At 43.6% G+C, this 21,392-nt stretch overlaps 2 protein-coding genes across 3 annotated transcripts in view; both read left to right on the forward strand.

The window, feature by feature from the left end:
• The window catches only part of Ube2j1 (ubiquitin-conjugating enzyme E2, J1), a 31,216-nt gene extending 25,719 nt beyond the window's left edge, over positions 1 to 5,497 (forward strand). The window contains exons 8-9 of one of the 2 annotated variants that reach the window (XM_013016709.1): positions 3,069 to 3,109; positions 3,682 to 3,835. In XM_013016709.1, the coding sequence (XP_012872163.1) occupies positions 3,069 to 3,109; positions 3,682 to 3,754 (114 nt within the window). In that variant the 3' untranslated portion in view covers positions 3,755 to 3,835. Of the gene's footprint in view, positions 1 to 3,068; positions 3,110 to 3,681 lie in introns of both variants that reach the window. The other variant, XM_013016707.1, reaches the window with a different exon arrangement.
• A 5,595-nt stretch (positions 5,498 to 11,092) lies between these two features.
• The window catches only part of Gabrr2 (gamma-aminobutyric acid (GABA) A receptor, rho 2), a 29,124-nt gene continuing 18,824 nt past the window's right edge, over positions 11,093 to 21,392 (forward strand). Inside the window, exons 1-2 of the mRNA XM_013016648.1 lie at positions 11,093 to 11,334; positions 19,844 to 19,950. Coding sequence (XP_012872102.1) covers positions 11,147 to 11,334; positions 19,844 to 19,950 — 295 coding nt within the window. The 5' untranslated portion in view covers positions 11,093 to 11,146. The remainder of the gene's footprint in view (positions 11,335 to 19,843; positions 19,951 to 21,392) is intronic.

The raw sequence follows: 21,392 nt of genomic DNA on the forward strand, positions 1-21,392 counted from the left end.
TGAGCTGAAGAGCTGAGGGACAATGTCCAGGCCCAGAGTTCAGGCCCCACGACCGGACTAAAAAAAAAAAAGAAAACATCTGTAGCTAATATTTTACCTATTTATCTGTTTATTCAATGGCCTGGATTCAATCCCTACCACCACATGGTGCTTAGGAATCCTATTTTGGTTCTTGTGTGTGTGTGTGTGTTTTTTTTTTTGGCCAGGCCTGGGCTCTGTCCATGAGCCTCTTTCTGTTCAAGACTACTACTACTACTTGGGCTCTACTACTTTCTCGGTGTGACTATATAATGTAACTACTATGGAAGTAGTAGAATTTATATTACTTTTACACATACTTGAGCTACATAGACTACCACTTCTGGCTTTTTGTAAGTAGTTTATTGGAGATTAAGAGTTTCATGCCCCGGCTGGTTTTGAACCAGGATCCTCAGACCTCAGCCTCCTGAGTAGCTAGGATTACAGGTGTGAGCTACCAGTGCCCAGCTATTCTAAGGTGTTTTTTTTTTGAGACAAAGTCTATTTGCCCAGGCTGACCTTGAACTCTTTTTTTTTTTTTTACTTTGTCAGTTGTGGGCTTGAAGTCTAGGCCTGAGCACTGACCCTCAGCTCTTGAGCTCAAGGCTAGTGCTCTACTACTTGAGCCACAGCACCACTTCTGGCTTTTTCTGTTTATGTGGTGCTGAGGAATCAAACCTAGGGCCTCATGCATGCGAGGTAAGCGCTCTTCCACTGAGCCACCTTCCCAGCCCTGACCTTGAATTCTTGATCCTCTTGTTTCAGCCTTCTAAGGGCTAGAATTGTAGGCATACATTACCATTGTATTGATTGTTTTAAGTCAGTATTTTAAGGACTGTTTTTCTAAATATATTAATCATACAATAAAGGACCAAAAAACTGCCAAGTGAATTCATAACAGCATTAGTAATAATTAACATATAACAAGTAATTTTTATTTTAAGCACTTTATATCCTTATGTCAGTTTAATCCTTACAACAGGCAAATTGGATATTATCCTCCCTCACTGTACAGATGAGGGAGCTGAGACTTAGGTTAAATAAGTTGCTTAGGGTCACATGTACTTAGTGGCAAAGCCAGCCTGGTGATGATACAGGCTCCCTGCTTTGGTCAGGTTATGGGAGGATGTCTCCTGCTAGATAAGATGAATAAACAAAGGCTGCAGTCTGAACCATTTTTGTGCTGAATTCTGGATCAATATTATCATGATTTTCATAGTCCTTAAGAACTGGCTCCTTTTAAACCTTGGTTGGTTTATTGAATGCTTTTCTGTTCATGGCTGAGTAGTCAGGAGAATGGGGACTGATTGCTTGATGGGCTGCCATAACTTGGTTCAGTCATTGAGTATTTGTTCATTCGCTGCGACACAGGTGATGACAGAGGATCCCGTAAACCCCTGAGCTTTGTGCATTCTTCAGGGAGCAGGTTGCTTCTTGGAGTCTTGGACGATAGAGATTCAAATTCATGTAATTCAGTTCATTAGCAGCACTAGCTTCAATTTTTAACTCAAGCATCAGTAGTTCCTTTTCTATCTTTGCATTATGGATCACTATACATGATAGAGAGAGAGAGAGATAATCTTTGGGTTTTTCTTTCCTGTGCTGGTGTTGAAACTAGGGTCTAGGGTCTTGTGCATGCTAAGCAAATGCTCTACCACTGAGCTACAGATTTTTTTTTTAAGCCAGTCTTGGGGCTTGAATTCTAGGCTTGGGTGCTATCCCTGGGCTTCTTTTGCTCAAGGCTAACACTACCACTTGAGCTACAGTGTCATGTCTGGCTTTTTCTGTGATTAATTGGAGATAAGAATTTCCCACACTTTCCTGCCCAGGCTGGCTTCGAACCTCGATCCTCAGATCTCAGCCTCCTGAGTAGCTAGGATTACAGATGTGAGCCACAGGTACCCTACATAGACCTTTTGTTTTTTTTGGGGGGGGTCTGGTCGTGGGGCCTGAACTCTGGGCCTGGGCGCTGTCCCTCAGCTCTTCACCTCAAGGCTAGTGCTCTACCGCTTGAGCCACAGTGCCACTTCTGACTTTTTTCTTTTTGCTTAGGTGGTGCTGAGAAATCGAACCCAGGGCCTCATACATGCAAGGCAAACGCTCTACCACTGAGCCACCTTCCCAGCCCCTAGACCTTTTTTTTTTGGTATGCTTTTTTAAAGACAGGGTGGCTATCAGCTATAGAGCTGAAACTGGTCTTGAACTCTTCTTACCTCCCAAGTGCTCAGTTTTGGCATGGGACACCATGTGCAGCTAAAACCTTTTAAAGTTGAAGTGAACAATAGATTGAAAATGGAAAATCTGCAATTTTTTCCCTGTTTAAATCTGTTGTTGGCCAAAACCTATCCCTTTACCTTTTAAAAAAGTATTTGGCCGGGTGCCGGTGGCTTACGCCTGTAATTCTAGCTACTCAGGAGGCTGAGATCTGAGGATCACAGTTCAAAGCCAGCCCAGGCAGGAAACTCCGTGAGACTCTTATCTCCAATAAAACCACTAGAAAATCGGAAGTGGCGCTGTGGCTCAAGTGGTAGAGTGCTAGCCTTGAGCTGAAGAGGACAGGGACAGCTCCCAGGCCCAAAGTTCAAGCCCCATGACCGACAAAACTAAAAAAAAAAAGTATTTTAATTGTATTATTTGATTCTTCTTTTCCTTCTAAATATTTAAAGTTTTTATGAAAGTATTGAAATGTTTTATATTTACTTTATATTATTCTGAACAAAATAGAAATTTTAATTTTGTTTGAAATAATATGTACAGACAACAATCTATAACCAGTGTATAAATTGCTTTCAATAGAAGAAATAAAGGTCACTGAGTTGTTAGAGGTAGGATTAAAGTATCTGTATAAATAAAATGGAACTCTTATGTTATACTATGCAGTCATTTTCCTTATCTGTCAACCAAAGTGAAAATATTGAAGGCCTCGGTGTCACACTGTGGTTATGCAGTGACTGGCTGGGCCACAGTTGTCACCCAGTGCTCTGTAGGGGCAGGCGTGGGCCCAAGTAGAACATACGCTGACTCCTCCACATTTTCTCACTTCTATCCAGGGACCTCTTGACAACATAAAGTATCCAATACTAAAGAAAAGGTACTTCTGGACTTGTGCTCAGTTCCTCTGTCAGGAATAATGTGAAAGGGTATGACTGTATTGCTATGAAGAATTTACAGGTTGGGATCACTGCCTGTGTTCTGTCATCACTGGTGGAAGCAGGCTGCTAGAATGAGATAATACTGGAAGAAACTTGATTCATGAAAGGCACATGACACAGAGGTGCTTTTTTTTTTTCATTTAAAATGGGTCATTGACAAATTGAAAGTGGAAACCAAATTGCTACTTTGGGTTGCTAAAAGTAGGGGAGCTCCCAGATACTTGGCAGAGCTGCATCTGAGGGCATGGAAAGCCCCAGAGGGGACAAGGTGAACTTGTGCCGGTCTACCTTGCTGCTGGCAAGCTGCTCCTCTGCCTGTGGGCTGAGGGAGCCACTTGTGATGCTGACTTGTTCCGTACACTCACCTACCAGTCAGTATTCATGTTAGTTTTGGTAGTTTTGCCTTTGGTCATGTTTAGTACTCCAAGATTCTCTGTATTTTTGGACAGATAACTAGTACATATACAGTTTTCTTTGCTATGTTCAAACTAAATGTCTCAAAATTCTGTAGTTTGGAGTCCAGAACTCGTCTGTGGCATCCTTTCAACAACCTACCCAACCTGTGGCTAAGAATACCTCCATGAGCCCTCGGCAGCGCCGGGCCCAGCAGCAGAGTCAAAGAAGGTCATCCACTTCACCTGACATAATCCAGGCCCAGCAGCCAAGAGACAACCACACCGATCATGGCGGGTCAGCTGTACTGATTGTCATCCTGACTTTGGCATTGGCAGCTCTAATATTCCGACGAATATATCTAGCCAATGAGTACATATTTGACTTTGAGTTATAATACTGCTTTCTGACTTCAAGAGTTGTGACTCAACTGCTTCATTAAACATTCTGTATTGGGTATAATCTAAGAATTGTTTAAAAAAGATTATTTTGTATTTATCCTTCATTCCTTTTTTTTTTTTTTGATCCTTATAAATTCAATGTAAGTATAGCCAGACATTCAGGCTGTGTCCAGCAATATCTGCTGTTCAGTAAGAGATCAGAAGCCAGAGTTCATGGTCTCATTATTTCACCTGCTTCACAGACAAAGAATTTATTACTGTCTCTCCAGCTCAACTTCTTTTTCTGTAAATTTGCCATACTTTTCTGTGTAGCCCTTTGAATTTTTCAGATAAAGGATGGTGTTTTAAATTCCCATGAGTATTATCTAGTTGCTCAGTATCATTTAGAGAGTACTCTTTCTACTGTAGAATGAGGCAGGGAAAGAAGAATTGAAAAGGGAGACCAGAACTCAAGTAGCTTCCTTCAGTGTCATTGTAAGAGAAATACTAGGGTTGCCCATTCTGTGACTTTGTTTGCGTTTTAAATATTCTCCAGTGAAATAACTTTTTTCAAACACTTGGAGCATCTTTGTTGCATCTTTGTTACATCTTTGTTACTGGATGTTACTTGAAGAGGAAGTACTTTGCAACCACTTTGATATGCTGTTATTACCCCCTCTGATATATATATATATATATATATATATATACAGATTTTACAAAAAGAAAGGAGGAAGAAAAGGGAAGGAAGAAAAAGAACTCAGTTCTCCATAGCCCTTTTTCTTAAGGAAGGAAGGGTTCAAGCTAGGAAATTGCTTCATTTTCTTTCAGAGAAGTGAGCGGATCATAAATTTGAATATTTGTCCTGCTCTGAGTTGTATATATTTTGAAATGTATTATTATACCTAGCTTTGTAATTGCTATAAATTTTAATTATCCCAGGAATATGCATAATTTGAAATATTTCACATACCATTTTAATAGAAAAACTCAGGGCCCCGGTAATAGCAGTAATAGAAGGTAGGAAATCTTTACTTAGAATTATTCCAATCAAAGCCCAAGAAAGATGTCCAGTGAAAAGAGTCTGTATGTTGTTTAGTGCTAGCCAGCTGCCCAGATGCTAATAGATAAACGTGTTGTCACAATGCTGCTGCAGCACTGCCCACAGAAGACTGCATCATGCTCCCTAGTGGCATGGAGGCCCTGTCGTGAAGACTGAATTTTCAGATGCAGGCTTTTAGGTTAGCCTCTAAAAGTACACTTAAGATTTTTTTGTTTCATTTTGACACCACAAGCAATATAAATAATATTTAAGCTCTCATCCATGAAAATTATCCCATTTGGGATAGGGTATTCATAAAGTCCTTATGTGATTTTAACTGAATTATGGGCAGGATACAAAAGACTACATAAAATCGTTTTAAAGACAAATTTAACTTTTATTCTTGTTATGAGACTAGAATTTCGAACCTACTAACCACAAGACATAATTTCTGTTTTCATAGCCAGTTTTCCATTATGTCTGCATCTAAAATAAAAATATATTGTACAACACTGGGCTCCAGTGGCTCCCGCCTCTAATCCTAGCTACTCAGAAGGTGGAGATCTGAAGATCGTGGTTTGAAGCCAACAGGGGCAGAAAAGTCCCTCTTATCTTCAATTAACCACTCAAACACCTGGAAGTGGAGTTGTGGCTCGGAGTGGTAGAGCACTAGCTTTAAGCAAAAGAGCTCAGGGACAGTGCCCATACCCTGAGTTGAAGCCCCACAACTGACAAATAAATAATAGATATAACGCTAATTTAATAGCTTTTAAAGTTGTTCATAGATTATGTCTATAGCTGAAGTCAGGAAAGATTAAAATGCCTAAGGACTTCATGAAGCCCTCAGGTCAGGACAGATATAAGTTATCCTTTTATAATTTCGATTGCCATGAGAAGATACATCTTGAAGACCTGGTTTATAACACAACATGAACAATGTCAGGTCAGTGGTCTCTTAGTAACAAGTCATCGACTCAGTTTAGAAGATCAAGTAGCGTTACCACCTAGGAAAAAAGTACCCACGCTCTCACCCTGTGCCAAGCTAAATCATGTGCTATAACAGTCCTATTTGCTCCTCTCAGATTTGAGGCAGCCTCGGAGCTCTGCGACCCTGGTGCATGCTTCCATGGGGCAAACCTGTACTTTTAAAGCTGAACACTGTGTAAAACCTGCCTTCACCTCATTGGCTTCTCTTCTCTTCCCTTCCCTGTCAAATAATTGGCTGCTTGCTAATTTGTGGTGGGATTTCCTAGTAGCAAATACACACATCTGGTAGTGGCACATATACTCCCTCAAAACTCCCTTATTGTGGGGCTTGTGAGCCCACCAATAGGCTTCTTCAGAAACCTATTGTTTTTAAAGTCCCACTTTAAATTTTTAATTCCAGCATAAACCTAAACTGTATAATCTGTAGGTCAAAATCTTAGGACTCCAATTTCCCTCATTCTCAGATTTTGGCAATTTGTGGCCTTTTCTTTGACCAACATGGCACATGATTATAAATCAAGGTAGTTAAAATAGCATGCTTTAAAAAAAAAAATGTCTGTTTTACTTGTAACTGTTTAAGCCAAGGAATCTTTCACATTTTATGTAATGTGGGCTTTTATGTAGCACTTTACATTTCCATGCTGCTTATTGTTTTTATTCTACTGAAATAAATAAATTTCATCAAGATTCTCAACTACTTTTTCAAACTTAAAAAATGTATTTTTTTGACTATGGAAATATAAAATTTCCTACTTCAGGAGAATAAGAACTCTGTTATTTTGAGTTTAGGAAGAAACATCCTTGTATCTTGAAACTGCCTTTTTTACATTTTATGCTGGTACTGGGCCTTGAACTCATACCTCATGGACTTGCTTGGCTGTTTGCACAAGGCTGGCATTAAATACCTCCCCTTCTGGAATTTTGTTGGTTAACTAGAAATAAACTTCTAGATTTGTTTGCCCAGGCTTGTTTCCAACTTTGATCCTCAGATCTCAGCCTCCTGAGTAGTTTACGATTATAGGTGTGAGCCGTGGCACTCGACTCAAGACTACCCATTTTTATAGCCTAGAATCAATAACAAAAAAAACCTTACAAATTTGCACCTACTTGAGCACAAACCTGGGATGAAGAGCCTATTTGTTATTTGCAAGTAAGTATGCATAAAGTGAATGCATTTAGTGAATTGACTTCAGCCAACCAAGAATAGTGTGTACATGAACACAGGTACCATCGAAGCCCTCGTGGGAGGCTGTGAATGGCTCAGCCATTCTAGAGGCCCTGCTTCTAGAACAGGTGCCTTTAGCACTAGTTTGAGCTGTTCAATAAAACCAATGACTGTATTCATCCTTTGTTATTAAGCAAGGGTTTTATTATTTGCCATCCAATCTTAGCACCTTTCTCATTTTTTCCCTATCTTTAATCTTATCTCCATGCTCACCACCACTGCCTTCCTTAGCTTCCATCTCCTCTAAATTAGTGAGATGATCTCTTACTAGGGCTCCAGTCTTAATCCATTATACTGTAGCCAGTCATCTCCAATAAATATCCTATTCTGCCTCTCTGGTTGTTAACTCAACCAACCTAAACCCTAATTAAAGGGCATGCTGCTGTGTGACCAGAGGACTGCCTAGCTTGCTGGCATGATCTGACTTCAGCAATGCTGGGGCCTTCCCTTAGCTCTGAGCTTGAGGCAGGGTTGCCATTCATAATCTCATGCCACAGACAAAAATTAACTCAGATGAAAGACTGAGAGCTCATACTAGTTGCAGATACCTATTAATCCTAGCACTGAAGTAGTGGAGACAGGAATGGTCATGAGCTCAAGGCTAGTCTGGGCTATGAGGTGAGAACCTGTCTTTAAAAAAAAAAAGTTGGGGGGCTGGGAAGGTGGCTCAGTGGTAGAGTGCTTGCCTTGCATGCATGAGGCCCTGGGTTGATTCCTCAGCACCACATAAGCATGAAAAAAAAAAAGCCAGAAGTGGTGCTGTGGCTCAAGTGGTAGAGCGCTAGCCTTGAGGTGAAGAGCTGAGGGACATCACCCAGGCCCAGAGGTCAGGCCCACAACCGGACCCAAAATAAATAAGTAAAAATAAAAGCTGCTGGGCACTGGTGGCTCATGCCTGTAATCCTAGCTACTCAGGAGGCTGGGATCTGAGTTCAAAGCCAACCTAGGCAGGAAAGTCCATAAGATGCTTCAATTAAACTAGAAATGGAGCTGTGGCTTAGGTGGTAGAGCACTGTCCTTCAGCACAAAAGCTAAAGGACAGCACCCAGGCCTTGTGTTCAAGCACCACAACCACCACCACCACCAATAACAACAAAGTGAAAAATATGAAACCAGCAAACAAAATTTGTGTTACATTGGGCTAGGTAGTGGTTTCTTAGATCCAAGATCAGAAGCACAAAGAACCAAAGAAAAAGGTTTAATCAAAATAAAAACCTGCGTTCTCCTGGAAGTGCTGTTGTGGTTCAAGAGGTAGAGTGCTAGCCTTGGGCACAGAGAGGCTCAAGGACAGAGCTCAGGACCTGAGTTCAAGGTCCAGGACTAGTTAAAAATACAAAAAAAAAAAAAAAACCTCTATGTTTTTTATTTATTTTATTTTATTTGTGAACATACTGTACAGAGGGGTTACAATTACATGGGCAGGATAATGCGTACATTTCTTACCAAGCATTGCAGCCTCCTCCTTTGTTTACCCTTCACATCCCTTCCCAGCCTCCCCCCTCCCCCCCATATGTTTTAAAGATACTACCAAAATGAAAATACAACACAGAACTTTGGAGGAGTGGGGGAGTGGGGTGGGGGAGGGGAGGGCAGGGATGGTAAGGGGAAACAAACGAGGAGACAACAATTCTTGGTAAGAAATGTACTCATTACCTTGCTCATGTAACCCCTCTACGGTATTTTCACAATAAAAAAAAAATACAACACAGAATGAGAATATAGGGAACTTGTATTGATATCTAAACAATCAGAACACCAGTGGCTCATACCTGTAATCCTAGTTATTCAGGAGGCTGAGATCTGAGGATATAGGTTTGGAATCAGCCTGGGAAGACAAATCCAAGAGACTCATCTCCAATTAGCTAGCCAAAAGTCAGAAATAGAGGGATGATTCAAGAGACAGAGTGCCAACTGTGAGAAAAAAAGCTGAGAATGAGAGGCCCCAAGTTCAAGCCCCAATACTGGGATGGGAAGGGGGGGAGGGGAGGGAGAAAAAATATCTAAATAGTATTTATATTATCAGTAAAAAAGAGAAACATGGTGCACACACACACACACACAAATTTACAACAGCAACTGAATCAATAGTCTATAAAGGACATACAAATGACCAACGAATGCATGGGGGGGGGGGATTTCAACATTAGCCATGCTGAGATACCAACTCACACAAGAACAGCTAGAATGAATTCGGCCAGATAACAAGAATTTGGCAAATATATGGAGAAACTGGAGCTCTTCCCCATTTCTGGTGAGAAAGTAAAATGATACAGCTGTCTTTAAAAACAGTTTGGCAGTTCCTCTAAAGGTGAAATTGAAGTTTTACATTAGGACCCAGCAATCCCCTGTCACCTGTGTGTCCAAAAGAAACAAAAGTATGATGACACACAAACTTGTACCTGAATATTCATGGCAGAAATTTGTTAGAAGGCAAAAGGTGGAAGCCCAGATGACCAACTAATGAATGGATAAACAGCTCACTGTATCTATTGAATGGTCCCCATAAAAGGAACTGAGGGATGAAACATCCTACAGCCAAGACTGGCCTGAGTGAAGCCAGATACCAAGGAAGCGTGTGTGATGTCAGCCCTATACAACGCCCACAACAGGCAAATCCAAAGACAGAATGATCATTGCTGCAGGAAAGGGAACAGGACTGACTGCTACTGGCTCTGAAGTTTCTTCAGGAGAAGATTCAAATTTTCTAAAATTAAAGCTGGGTGCTGGTAGCTACTCAAGAGGCTGAAATCTGAGGATTGAGGTTTAAAGTCAGCACAGGCAGGAAAATCCCCTGAGACTCTTCTCTCTAATTAACTAGCAAAAAGCTAAAGTGGAGCTATGGTTCAAGTGGTAAAGTGCTAGCCTTGAAAGAGAAAAAAAAAACTAAGCAAGCGTGCAAGGCCCTGAGTTCAAGCTCCGGTTGTCTCTGTCTCTTGTCTCTCTCTTCTGTCTCTGTCTCTGTCTCTGCCTCTCTCTCTCTCTCTTATACACACACACACACACACACACACAGAATGGATTATATCATCCTCCTTTGCTGCTTTTTTTTTTTCTTCCCTCTATAATAAAACCCCAGTTCTGTTTCCCTGCTGGCTCTCACTCCTGACTTCCAATCCTGACTCCATGTTTTGTTTTGTTTTTCCAATGCTAGGATACAGCAAGAAAAAAAAAAGTACTTTCTGGACATACTGAATTCTGTTGAACATAATAGCCACATGTATCTTTGTACTTCTGATGTGTATAATCCTGTATCCCAGGATAAGAATCAAGCCTAATTTCTGATGTTTGACTTCATATATTTCAAGGTCAAAGATGAAAAATGCTCATGATAGAAAAAAGAACTTACATAAGAATGAATTCTACTTTGGTTTATATGACCCTTCAAAATTAAGATGTTTTGTATGATTTCGTATCTAACAACCAAAAACAAAGGTATATAACTTGAGGGGAAAGCCGGTAGCCCCAGTGACAAGGCCAGCATATTCTCTTAGGTCAAGAGATAAAGCAACCCTCTGAAAATAGGTTATTTTCCCAGCAGCTCCTGAACACATCCACACACCCCTCTCCAAGCTCAAATCCACTCGGAATCCAAGCTGACTCCAGGCCGGTGTGACAGGCTGGTTTTATGCAGCCAGGACATGGATTAATGATCTCGGCAAAAAAGCTGGCATGTTCAGGAGATTTAATTTTTTTATATAACGGTTTTAGCCAAAGCTGTTCTAGGGTTCAGCGGAAGCAGAGTTCCCCAGGAGGGCAAACTTCTTGACTAATGGCGAGTGTCTAAGCACGGGGGAAGGCAAAGCCCGGTGCTTGGGTCAGGCTGGTGGGGGGGAGAGTGTGGGGTGGGACCGGCATCGGTACCAAGCAGTTAAGTGGGGAAATCAGCCTTGCCAGCCAAGTCCACACAGCACCTGCAAGGAGCACCGGCAGGAGGCCGAGGGCTGAATCAATGCGTAAGCCAGGGGGCATTGGCCCCGCAAAAGGCTACTGTGAAGCTGCCTGTTGCAGCTTAGACATTCACAACATGCCTTATTCTACACGGATCGTTTTGTTCCTGTTTTGCCTGATGCTTCTTGTGGAGAGCAGGAAGCCCAGGAAGAAGAGATGGACAGGACAGCTGGAAGTGTCCAAGCCCAGGTAGGTGGTGGTGAGAGGGGAGAGAGACCACTCCTTTGGCTCAGTGGGCTCCCCCAAGAAGGTCAGGGTACTTTAAATGTCCCACAAAGAATCTTCCCCTTTTTTGTGCTGGTACTGGGGATCAAACTTGGGGCCTGTATGCTGTCCCTTAGTTTTTTTTTTTTTGCTCAAGGCTGGTGATTTATCACTTTTGCACAGCTCCACTTCTAGGTTTTCTGTGGTTCATTGGTGAAAAGGGTCTCATTGATTTTCCTGTCCAGGCTGGCTTTACACTGTGACCATCAGATTTTAGTCTCCTGAGAACAGGCATGAGCTACCAGCACCTGGCTTCAGAGCCCGTTTCCTAGCTTGAGACTGAGGACCCCAGTACAAGCAATGCATCAGAGCAGGGAGAGCAAGGCTGGATGAAGATGTGCCTTTCATTTGGATGCCTGTGTTCAGCCAAAGCATTTTGGCAACTAATGGAAGTCTCTTTGGGTAACCATTGCTGTATTTCTCAGGATCAGGTCCCAGGAAGGGACTAGAGAGGACAACTACAGAACTATCTATCTTTAAGGATTTGGAGGCAAGAGTAACTCTGATATAGGAATTTAGCCTGAACTATTAACACAAAAGTTGAGCTGTGATTAGCTCACTAGTAGAGGACCTGAGTCCGATCCCTAGCATCAAAAAAGGGAAACAAAAGTAACATAATTGACAGTGGTTTTAGCTATTGCCAGGGAAGAACTTTATAATGATTATTAGGCTTTATTTTACTGTTTTGAATCTTAGGGAAAGTGTTTTGAAGTTTACCAGATTTTCAGGAATTTATGTTTGAACAATAATGAAGTCCATTTCATGGGGTAATGGTGACATTTCCCGTAAAGTTGTGCTTAGAATTTGCATTCAAAACCATCACATTACAAATCTCAGTTCATCAGGAAGCTGGTTTGGAACTGATATACAAAACATGATTTTTCCAGGCTGAGGTCTTCTGGCTTTTTTTTTTAAATTGGTTGTACTGGGGCTTGAACTCAGGGCCAATATAGTTTGTGCTAATATAGTTTGCTTGAAGTTGGTGCTCTATTGTCTGAGGCACAATTCTGATCCTATTTTTTGCTACTTATTTTGGATACTGAGTCCCACAGTTTTCTGCTTTGTACCTGGATCCTCTAGATCTCAGCCTCCTGAGTACTAGGATAACAGGCATGAGCCACCTGTTTTGAATTTCTAAACAATTTTTGAATCATACAATGCTTTCAGCAATGTTTTCTAGAACCTGTACCTCTAACATAGGTATATTTACTTACAAGTGATATGTATAGAATATAAATATACATAAATATACATGTGCATTATAAACATACATTGAGGCTTGCTTGCTACCTTATCTTTAGAAAATGAGATAAATGAGAGTTAAAATAAAGATAAATGAGAGTTAAAATCTCTGGTACTGCAGGGGGAACTGTTTTTCTGGGAAATGAAAATGGTCTCTGAGACCTCATTGTGCTCAGTCAAAAAGCACAGAGTAGAATCCTCCAGAAGATGGGAAGAGGCAATCCCCTGGAGAACTTAGCTTGGCTAGGTGCCCAACATCATAGATGTGACCTGGAGGGGACCCGAAGGCTATCATCTACCAGCTCCTCTGAGTCTAACTTTGGGAAAAGTAAATAGAAGGCGAAGAGGCCTAAGGTCAAAGGAGAGTGGGAGATTCCTGTTTCAGTCATTTGTAATGGATGCAATTCAGTCATTTGTAATATATCTTTATAGCAGAACTTGTAGAACCTTCATGATGCAAATAGGCATGGGTAGTCCAGAAGAGGGAGACAGACGATGCCATGTTTTGGCATCAGCAGTGGGATTCTTATCTCTCAGAGCACATGCCTGGAAATTTCCCAGAAGGGCTTATTTTACAGATGAATAAACAGTAGCTCCCGGCAGGAGTGAAGTTACAGAGCTGGTGGGCTGGAATGTAGGTTCCTAACTAAGGCTAGAGGAAAATCACCACCTGAAAGTTCAGGAAAACCCTTGAGGGGTCCTCAGGGGCTCCCACTCAGCAGCCTGGACTGCCTGGCATCTATCACTTCTCAAAAGACCCAGAGTCTCACTTCCAGACAACTTCAGTGAGCATGGGGACAGCTGGAAAATGACAATTAGAGGGAGGACAATTTCTTGAAAGTCATCCCAAGAGATGAACACACATACATTCAAAATATGGAAAATAATTATTGAGGAGAAAAAGATCAGGATGTTGTGCTTTTCTATCTTCCAGGATATACCTGTGGTCAGATAATTACAGACAGTTACATTTCCCTGTAGAAAATTTCAGTCCAACAGCTGATGTTTTCTTTTCTTTTCTTTCTTTGTCGGTCACGGGGCTTGACCTCTGGGCTTGAGCACTGTCCTTCAGCTCTTCAGCTCAAGGCAAGTGCTGTACCAGTTGAGCCACAGCACTACTTCTGGCTTTTTCTAAGTAGTTTATTGGAGATGAGAGTCCTACAGACTGGGCTGGCTTTGAACCAGGATCCTCAGATCTCTCTTAAGTAGCTAGAATTGCAGGTGTGAGCCACTAGTGCCTGGTTAAAGCTGACACTTTCTAGTTTTCAAATGTACTTTCATTACACAGGAGTTACACCACACTAATAAACAAGAAGAAAATGATCTCTTTTCTCCTCACAGTGTTACAGAGCACATCTAGAGTGCTGCGCATACACAATCACACTGCACACATGCCGCCCATTTGAGTTTATACTCTTCCCTCCCCTCCACTCCCCTGCCCATAATCACCCTCACCTGCCAGCCTTCCCTGCATTCTCCTGGCCAATACAGTTACATAAAACAATTATTCTGCCCATCACCTGCTTTTTCAAGAACTGCTTCTGGTTTTTGGATCCAAGTATTCCCCATTATGCCTCTCGCTTATTCCTGGTCCTTGCCTTCCTGCCTCTCAGCCTTCCTACTTTATCCCCCTCCTCCCTGCCTGTGGCCTCAATCAATCTCCTGATCATGTGACTGCTTTTCTTCTGGCCCATAGAGGCTTCCCCTGGAGTTCTGGCTCTCCTGCTTTTTGGCCTATCTGTCACCTCTGGAACACTCCATTCTTGGCCACCTGCCTCGAGCTGTTTCACTGGACCCAGGAGCAGCTTCACCCATCTGCTACACAATGTCCCTTACCCGTGGCTGGGGGTGGAAAAGGAGTTGAGAGGCTAGGAAGGCCAACTTTGGAGCAATTCTGCTGTGTTCTGGACTGTGGCTATGTTTCCTAATCTTTCTAATCCTCACTTTCCTCAGCTAACGACGGGGTGGGGGATGTCTGAAGTGTTCAGCTCCGGGCCTGTGCCCAGCAGGGTGAATGATGTTCTTGCTGTTATTGCTAAATAAATCACAGCTCAGTGACTCTAGCCCTGCTTCTGCTGGCATGGCGATCACTTTTCCTCCTTGGAAAAAAAAATAGAGGGCAGTTTAAGTTCACCTGGAAGTTTTGGCAGCCTGCTGTGGCCTGAGGGGTCAGGCTCTGAGGGTCCAACCAAAGCCTGTGAAAGGACCACTTCCCCAAGGCTCAGGATCAAACAATCAGCCCCTTAAAAATACTTCGAGCCCTCAATGGTAGCAGGATTTAAATGTCCTCTCTCCTGTTGGGGTGGTGCATTCTGGGACTTCCGGTTCCTAATCCTCCCCTAAATAGAAGTGGAAACTGTGCTAACAGGAGGGATTTGGCCCCTGGGAGGCCAAGGGGCAGTGAGCCGGCTGCACTCACAATTTAATGTCTATGATCTGCTAAGCCCTTGGCTGAGCCCTTCATCTGCCACCCCTGACGTCATTGCTGGGGTGTCTGGTCATGACCTCTCACACTATTGCAGCTAATAAATGAACCTTAGTCCAAGAGGCTGGGGAGTCTTTTGGAAGCATCGGGCTGTAACTATGGATATGCTCAATGGGCCTGGACCTGAGACCCAGGCCCAGCTCTAAAGAACAAAGATCAATTAGGATTTCCTTTTTTTTTTCCTGTGCCAGTACTGGGGCTTGAACTCAGGGCCTGGACACTATCCTTGAGCTTTTTCACTCAAAACTAACACTTAAGCCACAGCTTTACTTTTGGCTTTTTTTGGTGACTGAATTGGAGATAAGGGTCTCTCCTGTCCTTCACATTGTGATCCCCAGATCTCAATTTCCTAAGTAGCTAGGATTACACGCATGCGCCATTGGTCCTGGTTTATATTTTCCTTCTTGATGTCTTAGTGATGGGCTTGTCTAAAAGCAAATCTGATCATGACTTCTTGCTTTGTCTTCTCGCTTTCCCCTGGCCTTTGGATAAGGACAGAATTCTTCACAGGACTTTCAAGGCTCTGCATGACCTGTGTGCTCCTGCCGCTCAGTCCTTCCCTGTCTCATCTGACATACCTTACCCTGCAGCCAAAGTCACTTCCATCACAGTGTGAACTGGATGTGCTCGGTTTAAATGCCTAAGCAGTCAGGCAGCTGAATGCTGAGGCCTAGCAGAGAGGGAAGATGATGACCGGAGCACGGTTAAAGGACTAGACAGTGGGTGAACTAGAAACTACATGGACCAAGGGAGGTGACTCTAAAGGAGGAAAGAATACCTGGAATGCTGTTCGCACTGAGTGAGCTTTCTTCAGACCATCCTGGCTCTCTCCCTCCAGGCCTCAAAGATTTCCTCAGCTATCCATCTAACCACTGTACCTCCCAACCCATCTCTCACTATTTTTCTTTCTTTCTTTTCTTTTTCTTTCTTTCTTTTCTTTTTCTTTCTTTCTTTCCTTCCTTCTTTTTTTTTTTTTTGACAGTTGTAGGGCCTGAACTCTGGCCTGGACATGGTCCCTCAGCTCTTCAGCTCAAGGCTAATGCCCTACCACTTGAGCAACAGCTCCACTTCTGGCTTTTTTCTGCTTATGTGGTGCTGAAGAATGGAACCTAGGGCCTCATGAATGCCAGGCAAGCACTCTACCGCTGAGCCAACTTCCCAGCCCTCTTCCTATTTCTTTACCCTGTTTTCTCTCTCCCTGTCTTTTTCTATCTCTCTGTCTCTATCTCTGTCTCTGTCTCTGTCTCTGCCAGTACTGGGGCTTGCACCGGGCACTGTCCCTGAGCTTCTTTTGCCCAAGGCTAGCACTCTACTACTTGAGTCACAGCACCATTTCTGGCATTTTCTGCTTATGTGGTACTGAGAAATTGAATCCAGGGCTTCATGCATGCTAGGCAAAGCACTCTACCATTAAGCCACATTCCCAGGCCCTGATTTCTCATTTTTTTTAATGACATTTAAAAAATCACCTCCTGGGGCTGGGAAGTTGGCTCAGTGGTAGAGTGCTAGCCTTGCATGCATGAGGCCCTGGGTTCAATTCCTCAGCACCACATAAGCAGAAAAAAGCTGGAAGTGGCACTGTGGTTCAAGTGGTAGAGCGCTAGCTGAAGAGCTGGGGGACAGCACCCAGCCCCCACAACTGATATTACATTACTTATCTGTCCCTTGTCTGTTGTTATTTCTCCTTCTGTGGTGGTAAGGGCTGGAGTGACAGAGAAGGACAGACAGCATCATGCAGGATGGCTACTCCACAGGAATATGTCAGATCCCAGAGTTGGGGAACAGTCACAAGATGTGTGACAGTTTTCCACATGGAAGCTGTCCTCCTCAAGGTTGATGGAAGGAACCGGAAGAAGAGGAAGGGAGATAGCCTTGGCCTGAACCCTCACCCTCTCATCAGAGTTGAGAAAATGAGGGGGGGGGGTGGAAACTAGGCCTGGGAAATTGCGCCTGGAAGTTTCCTGGGAGACTCAGCTGATGGAAATCCATGGGGCAGGGACTGGCCAACCTTTAGATTAGCACTAAACTACCAATAGAACATTTTTTGCATATGTATGTTTGTGTGCTGGCACTGGGTCTTGAACTCAGGGCCGTGTACTCTCACTTGGCTTTTTCATTCTGCTGGTGTTCTACCACTTGAGCCACACTTCCAGATCCTGCTTTTGGCTTGTTAACTGGAGACAGGAGTCTCACAGATTTTTCAGCTTGAGTTAACTTCAAACCTTGATTCTCAGAGCTCAGCCTCCAGAGTAGTTAGGATTATAGATGTGAGCCACCAGCACCTGGCTAATAAAACATTATTGTTCTACATCAGTACCACTCAAAACAGTAGCCAACAGCTCAAGTGGCTTTGTGTACTTACCTGTAGCTAGTATAATGCAGAAACTAAATATGAATTGTACTTAACCAAAATTGAAACAGTCACATGGGATTAGTGGCTGCTTTATCCATCAGAACAGCTTTGAGTCCACTTAATTACATCATCTGGGCAGAGCAAGTACAGAGTGAAAGTTAAGAGACTTTATTGGAAGATGTTTCCAAGATCTCAAGACAAGAAATAAGTTACTGCTTAACCAGAAAAAACATCTGTTTGTCCCAAAGCTAATGAAGCATAACAGAACACAGAGGTAAAAATAGGCATAATGACAAAGGAACAGTAAACAAAGGAAAAGCTCTTTGCTTAGATAAAAAACAAACAAAACCCTTCGATACAAATCAAATCATAGAGAGCCTGAGCAAACTTTACCATGTTGCAATTATTCTCCTGCTTCTTCTACCTAAAGGTCCATGCCAACATGTATCTGGGCAGCTCTGGGGATGGTGCCAAGGTGTTGGTTAAGTTCTGGTCCTCATGATTCTCAAACACTGCTTCACCTTGGAGCCACTCACCAGACCCTTTATATACTCTCTGCACTGAGACTCCAAAACAAAACCACTCCTTCCAATCCAGCAGTAGTTTGCACACCTCCCAAGTGATTACAGTCAGTCCTGTAGCTAAGTTTGACAATCATTGTTTTGACCAACAAAGCACAAAGCCAGTTTATAATTATGAAGAGATAGCATAGATGTGGCACTGTTTGGAACAGTGGTTCTAAGCTTTGCAAATCAGCTAGACTTTTAAATCCTGACAATGTTGGCACCCCTCCCAGACATATAGATCTGATTCATCCAGGATAAGGACTCAGTATCAGGACTTTTTGATATTTTTGATGTGGGACTTTTCCCCCCAGTCCTAGGGTTTGAACTCAGGGCCTGGGCACTGTCCCTGAGCTTCTTTTGCTCAAGGCTAGCATTCTACCACTTGAGCCACAGTGCCACTTCTGGCCTTTTCTCTTTATGTAGTACTGAGGAATCGAACCCAGGGCTTCATGCATGCTAGGCAAGCACTCTACCACTAAGCCACATTTCCAGCCAGTCATAGGACTTTTGATAAGCCCTCTGGTCTACAGAGAATTCTGATCAAACAGACTAGAATGAAATTGTTTTAAATTCCTTCTAGAGCTGACCACTTTGTCCTGTCATGCTGATGCCTTATACTGAGTACTAAGTGCTAAGCACTGTGCTTAGTGAACTCAGTCCTAACCCTTTAAGAAGATTCAATGAATTGTATATGAGTTAAGTCAGGCACCAGGCATGAACCAGTAAGTATTGTTAGAGAAAGAGACAAGGTGCTATGGATTACCACATCTCTGTGCCTTCTCTCCTGTTTTCCCTTCTCATTTCTTTTCCTTAATGACAATCTTGTCAGTAGACAATTTCTTTAGGACATCTTTTTGTTGTTGTTGTTGTTGTTAATTCCAGTCCTGGGCTTGAACTTAGGGCCTCTAGGCACTGTCCCTGAGCTTGTTTGCTCTAGGTTAGCACTCCATTATTTGATCCATGGCTCCATTTCTGGTTCTTTTGGTGGTTAACTGGAGATAAGAGTCTCACAAACTTTCCTGCCCAGGCAGGCTTTGAACTGGGATCCTCAGATCTCAGCCTCTTGAGTAGCTAGGATTATGGCCAGGAGCCACTGGTGCCTGTACCTTTAGGACATCTTGCTCTGACTGCTTTAGGATTGTGTGGGGTTGTGCTAAAGAAAATGGTCTAGAAAAAAAATGTGTCATCTAGTTTAGAGGAAGGGGCGGAAGCAGGGCCTGCATTCTGGGCTCCAGCTCCGGCTGCCGCCATGTGGCCTCCTGGCTGGGTGCCCAGAGCACTGTGTTTCCCCATGTGGCCCTGACCTTCACCGGCTCTGCTGACAGAGGCTCTCTACAGGGGTTAGCCCTGCGAGACTGACCAGCAACCTGGCGAAAGAAAAACTAGGTCTGCTAGGATAAAACCATCATTTTAAAGCATGGTCTCAAAGAATATTGATCACACAATGCAATATGATAACAATGCATGGGAAAAACAAATCGTAATCCCCCAGTACTCAACCCAATCAGCTTCATCCCACTCTAACTTTTGGCAAGATAATTAAGAGCTTCCTGGGTAGAATGATGGAAAGTTCTGGAAGGAACTGAGACTCAGTTTTGGGCCTGTCTGTGTGTTGGGGGTATGTGTGTAATATTGGAAGGGGTCCCTCACTACTCCCCTTCCCAGATATGAAGGTGGCAGGATGGAGAAAAGATGCCTGATCAGTAGGACCTACAGGAAGCAATCTGCCCAAATCTCACTCGACACCTTGGTGGGCTAGTGGGAAAGCATTTCTGTTTGTCTTTGCAGTAACTTGTACAAAAAGAGCCTTGACGTGACCAAACTCCGAGCAGGAAAACCTCAGCCTCTCCTCAGAGTGGATGATCACGACTTCACCATGAGGCCGGCCTTTGGAGGTAGGACTATGTCCCCCCTCACTGAATCTAGGTCCCCCAGGGCTGCTGAGAGGGGCTGCCCTGCCCAGGTCTCCCAGCATAGCCCCTCCTTGGGGGGGGTGGGAATGGGGGTCTCAGCCAAATAAACTCATCAGGACTCCTAAAGTCACTCATTTCCCCAAGGAGAGGAGAGTGGGCAGACTGAAGGAGGCTGCAGGTGACTCCACTGTTCACCTTCACAGCGGGGACCAGCGCTGAGGCCAACTTGCTGTTGCTAAAACAAACAAAACAACAGAGGCAGCCAGAAGACACAAAGCAGGGGCCCAAAGCAGCTTTAGAAAAGTTCTGTCCTAGCAGGCTGGAGGGCTTAGCAACAAGGTCTGAAGGCTGAAGTTCAATATGAAGGCACTGACAGATTCTGGCTGGAGAGAGGCCACTTTCTGGTTCAAGGTGGCCCCTTTCTCTGTATCACCCCACAGGATGAAAAGGGGTAAAGACTCCCTGAGGTCTCTTTTTTAAGGGCCAAAATCCTATTTCCAAGAGAGTTTCACCCTCTTGACCTAATTACCTCTCATCGATAACTATCACCGTGTGTGTGGGTGGGGGGGGGGTAGGATTTCAACATGGGCATTTTAGAGAACATAAACATTCAGCCCACAGTAGCTGAGAAGGGAGCCCGCTGTCAGATAGGGAGCAAGGTGAGAAGAGAGCAGACCACAGGGAGACTGAGGCCCAAAGCATTTCAGCACATAAACCACAACTAAGAGAGGTGGGCTGCTTCCCTTTCTCATTTACCTCTGCCCTCCATCCTCTCTCAGGACCCAACTAGCCTTTCTAAGCCTCCACTTGCTCCATAAAATGGGAGCCATAATCACTAAGGATGGGGTGCTGTCCTGATTAGGAGAGATAATATATGCAAAGCCCTGTCACATATCTGTGCATGTCCGCTCAGCAAACCCAGCTGTCAGACCCTCTCTCCTGTCACTGTTTAGGGATTAGTAAATTTCATTTATCACAGAGGCATTGGCATTTAAAAGGCACTAAATTCCTTGAGCTCTGACACCTGCTAGAGAGGAGAGGCGTGGGTGTGGATTACCATCCTGTGTTCCTGTGTGCCTTCTTCCCAGCCAGCAGCCTGAGCACCTCTGGCTCAGGTCAAGAGGAGATGGTCAGATTTCTGGGGTTTCAGATTCCTTGAGGTTCATAATGGGTAATTCTGCCAAGAAAATTCATGATAATAAAGTTTGTTTTTTTTTTGGTCGGTAGTGGGGCTTGAACTCTGGGCCTGGGCGCTGTCCCTCAGCTCTTCAGCTCGAGGCGAGCACTCTACCTCTTGAGCCACAGCGCCACTTCCAGCTTTCTGGTGGTTTTATTGGAGATAGGAGTCTCACGGTCTCTCCTGCCCGGGCTGGCTTTGAACCGCGATCCTCAGATCTCAGCCTCCTGAGTAGCTAGGATTACAG

This window comes from Dipodomys ordii, unplaced genomic scaffold (genome assembly GCF_000151885.1).
Source record: "Dipodomys ordii isolate 6190 unplaced genomic scaffold, Dord_2.0 Scaffold32, whole genome shotgun sequence".
NCBI classification, from domain to species: domain Eukaryota; kingdom Metazoa; phylum Chordata; class Mammalia; order Rodentia; family Heteromyidae; genus Dipodomys; species Dipodomys ordii.